The 4,363-nt window shown below is 50.5% G+C and overlaps 1 protein-coding gene across 1 annotated transcript in view; it reads right to left on the minus strand.

The window, feature by feature from the left end:
• STRIP2 (striatin interacting protein 2) overlaps nucleotides 1-1,417 on the minus strand; it is a gene marked incomplete at both ends in the record, with an annotated part of 36,194 nt that extends 34,777 nt beyond the window's left edge. The window contains one exon of the mRNA XM_015420858.1: nucleotides 1,339-1,417. Coding sequence (XP_015276344.1) covers nucleotides 1,339-1,417 — 79 coding nt within the window. The remainder of the gene's footprint in view (nucleotides 1-1,338) is intronic.
• Nucleotides 1,418-4,363: the final 2,946 nt, after the last annotated feature.

The following is a 4,363-nucleotide window of genomic DNA, read 5'->3' on the forward strand; positions in this document are numbered from 1 at the left end:
CCACTGAGCCACAGCCCCTCTTTACAGCTCTCCAGGGTCTCAGGCAGAGAAAGGTCTTTCCCATCACCTCCTGCCTGGTCCTTTTAACTGGAGATGCCGGGGATTGAACGGGGGACCTTCTGCATGCCAAGGAGATGTTCTACCAAATAGCCACGGTCTCTCCTCTAAACGAAACACTCACACATAGCTGCTTTATACCGAATCAGGTGAGGCATTTGTGTACAGGTGCCAAATGTAATTTCCAAGGGGGAAAAAGGGGGCCTTTTTTCATTTCAGGGAAGGATCTAGACCTCCATAGGGAAGCAGGCTTGAGCAAGTAAGTGTAGTTAGGTTTGGCAAAAGACCTCCACCCCCAGGGTCAGAGACACCAGTGTTTTCCCACCATAGAGCTGGACGGGACCTCCAGGGTCATCTAGTCCAACCCCCTGCACAAAGCAGGAAATTCAAAAATACCCCCCATACCGCCACTGACCCCTGCTCCATGCCCATAAGATGGCGGGGGGGAAATAGGATCCCCGGGCAAACCGGCCTGGAGAAGAATTCCTTCCTGACCCCAAAGTGGCAATCAGCATTTCCCTGGGCGTGTAAGGAAGGGTCACGAGAACTAAGCACTGAGGCAACCCCTTCCTGCCCTCCCTCTCAGGATCTGCCCAGGTTCACAGAATCGGCCTTGCTGTCAAATGGCCTCTGCTTGAAAATCTCCAAAGAAGGCCTGTTCCACCGAGGAGCCGCTCTGTCAGGAAGTCCCCATCCATGTGCTGTACTGTCCTTCGCATGAACACCCTTTCGGCCACATCGCTCTTTGCAACAAAACAAAACCCTAAAACGATGAATTCTGCAGAAGGACCGAGACTCCAAAGGATGCACAGTCATTAATTCCGCACAAAAGCCAGGTAAATCGGCTCTGAGCTCTGAATTTTCTCGGTTGGGCCCCTGGATTTCTGGCCTAATCCAACATTCCTGCCCTCCCTCTCAGGATCTGCCCAGGTTCACAGAATCGGCCTTGCTGTCAAATGGCCTCTGCTTGAAAATCTCCAAAGAAGGCCTGTTCCACCGAGGAGCCGCTCTGTCAGGAAGTTCCCATCCATGTGCTGTACTGTCCTTCGCATAAACACCCTTTCGGCCACATCCCTCTTTGCAACAAAACAAAACCCTAAAATGATTAATTCTGCAGAAGGACCGAGACTCCAAATGACGCACAGTCATTAATTCCACACAAAAGCCAGGAAATTGGCTCTGAATTTTCTCGGTTGGGCCCCTGGATTTCTGGCCTAATCCAACAGGTCCGGTTTCTACGTTTCTGCCTAACACAGCCTTCCCCCCAAAAAAGAAGCCTACCTTGGGTTTGAAAATCCTCCTGGAAGCATTTCCTGTTGACGGCAAACTCCGGCTCCTCGGTGTAGCTGTAAAGTTCTGTCAGGAGAAGAGGACAGAAGAATCAACAACACTCTCCGGCGTGACATCTCGGTTTCAGCCAGCAAACCAACCCGCCAATCCCTTTCATGGGAAGGGCACTAGTTGAATGGATCACTTACGGCAAAGCAACCAAACTGGGGGGTATGTGAAAACCCAGGTTTATTTTATTTATCTTTTATTTTATTTTATTTATATCCAGCCCCCCCCCCCCCCCTCACCAGCCCCAGGACCCCCCCACCTCAGCAGGCTCAGGGCGGCTCACAGAAAAGAACATATGTGTGTGTCCTCGCAGGAGAGGGAGAGCTTGTACCTGAATAAAACCTGGTCTTAAAGGTGCCACTGGACTGTTTTGGAGTGCTAGCTATTGGGGGGGGGACGTGCAGATCTGTCCTCACAGAGGAAGGAGAGCTTGTGCCTGAATGAAACCTGGTCTTAAAGGTGCCGCTGGACTGTTTGGGGTTGCTAGCTATTGGGGGGAGGGGGGAACGTGCAGATCTGCCCTCAAAGAGGAGGGAGAGCTTGTACCTGAAGGTAACTTGGTCTTAAAGGTGCCGCTGGACTGTTTTGGACCGAGGGGGGGGGACTCTGCAGCTTACCTGGCTGCTTCTTGCTCTGACTGAGGGCTGCTGGGAGCAGGACACAGGGCTTGTTGAGACCCTGGAGAGCTGTAAAGAGGGGCTGCGGCTCAGTGGCAGAGCCTCTGCTTGGCATGCAGAAGGTCCCCGGTTCAATACCTGGCATCTCCACTTAAAAAGGACCGGGCAGGAGGTGATGGGAAAGACCTCTGCCTGAGACTTTGGAGAGCAGCTGCCAGTCTGAGTAGACAATACTGTCCTTGCTGGACCAAGAAACTGATTCAGTATTAGGCAGCTTCATAGGTTTTCGTCCATGTGCCAACTCTGACTGGCAGTGGCTCTCCAGGGTCTCAGGCATAGAAAGGCCGCTCCAAGTCCTGTGAACTGAAATACTTTCACTGGAGATGCTGGGGACAGAGCCCAGCATGAAAAGAAGGTGCTCTAACCACTGATCTATGCTCCCTTCTGATGCCGTGTACCTCAGACACTGAGTGACAGCAATGGAGCATTTATGACGAAAGAGAGACGGCGATCCACGTCGTCACCTCTCTCTCCGATGCCTCAGTGTATAGAAATATTGCTTCTATATTCACATGCCTTCTCCTGTGATGTCTTTTGATAACATGCTGTGTCTTGTTTCCTGTTGCAAACCAATTGGTGAGGCCACATGGCCTCAATAGCCATGCCATAAACCCACATTCTTTCACACTCTCATGCCAAACGCCAGACCTCATGGCTCCACTTTCTGGCCCACATGTGACTAGTCACGTAGACCATGAAGTAACTGGAGTTTGGGGTCAGATGACTGCAAGCAGGGTCCCAAACTTATAGCCTATCCCCACACGCAGCTATGGCAACCAATAATTGGGCACCCCCATGCCCACTCGCAATTGGCTGATGACCACATCTAATTTGTGACTGGAATTGGGGTATAATTGTTTGATCCCTAGGGGAGTGAGTTCTCTTGCTCTTGCTTTTTGCTCTCCCTTCCTCCTCTTGTCATTGTCTGGTTTATTGCACCTGAAATGCTGCCTCTTGAAAGACAAAGAGTTGCTTTGTGACTTGGAGCACATGGTGTGCAAAAATGGGATTTCCCTTCAAAATCCCTTAAACTATCTTGGACTGATAAATACTCCTGACGTGGTAACTATAAATCATTAATGTTTAGTTAAGGCAAACAGCCCTAGCCTTTGTTATTTTTGTAATCTCTGGTAGTCTATGCTAAGCTCTGTACAGAATAAAGATCCTTCTTATTGCGAAATTGTTTTTGATGTTGTAACTGAATTCTAAGTCTAAGCCTGGTGCCTAACCCTGACCACATATGCTACCATGGTAAGAGTGTGCATCTCTGGAGTGAGTTGCTAACGTGTTCCGTCCCAGATGCTAACTAAGGGCTGGAATCTCTCCCTTAGGAAAGGCAGGGACTAGTGAAAAGAGGTTCTGGTGGCAAATTGTTCTGGAAACCAGAGAGGGTATAGACCATCTCGTGGCTTGTTGTTTAATGTACTGAAAAGTACTGGATTCCCTCTCATCCCTGGACTGGCCTGGGTGGATAAACCCTGTACACTCAGGCTCACACCCAATGTGGCAGACGGCGCCACCGAAGCCCATCAGCCACCCAAAGGGCCACCTCTATTTCCCACAGCGGCGGCAAATAATAGTAATTAATGAATAATTATCGTATAACATTGTGTGTCGAAGACCCAGGAGATTCTAAGAGTACCTGGCAGCTACATGTTCTAGTTCCTAGCATTTGCTAGTGGCGATCGAAACTCGTTTTCAAGGGCTGAGAGAACTTGTGACTGGCCCAAGGTCACCCAGCTGGCTTCATGTGGAGGAGTGGGGGAATCGAACCCAGTTCTCCAGATTAGAATCTGCCACTCTTAACCACTACACCAAGCTGGCTCTACGGCAGAGTCAACGGCACAGGAGGAGAGAACCCGATACGCAGTCCAGGAGGAAGGAATGACTCCGCACACGGAAGCAACCAGATGCCCGGCGGTCTCGGAAGCCAACAGGTGCCCCCCCCAGAGATCAGCCTTGCAAGCTCGGCACAGCTGCACCTCCCCTTCCTCCCTTTACTCCAAAGTAAGCAGAAGGATGTAAACATGCCGCTGGCCTCCTTTATCCAGGCTGCAGAGGCTGCCTCTGCTGGTTGCAAAATCGATTTTAAAACACAGGGGGGGAAAGGCCTCCGAAGAGCACTTGAACAGACCCGAAAGGAAACGCCTAAAAAGGGAGCCCTGGTACTTGCTGACTACTTTAAAAGAAGAAGAAGAGGAAGAGATTGGATTTATACCCCGCCCTTCACTACCCAAAGGAGTCTCAGAGCGGCTTACAAACTCCTCTCTCTCTCCCTCCCCACAACAGAC

This window comes from Gekko japonicus, unplaced genomic scaffold, assembly GCF_001447785.1.
Source record: "Gekko japonicus isolate JY-2015 unplaced genomic scaffold, Gekko_japonicus_V1.1 scaffold2223, whole genome shotgun sequence".
Classification (NCBI taxonomy): Eukaryota; Metazoa; Chordata; class Lepidosauria; order Squamata; family Gekkonidae; genus Gekko; species Gekko japonicus.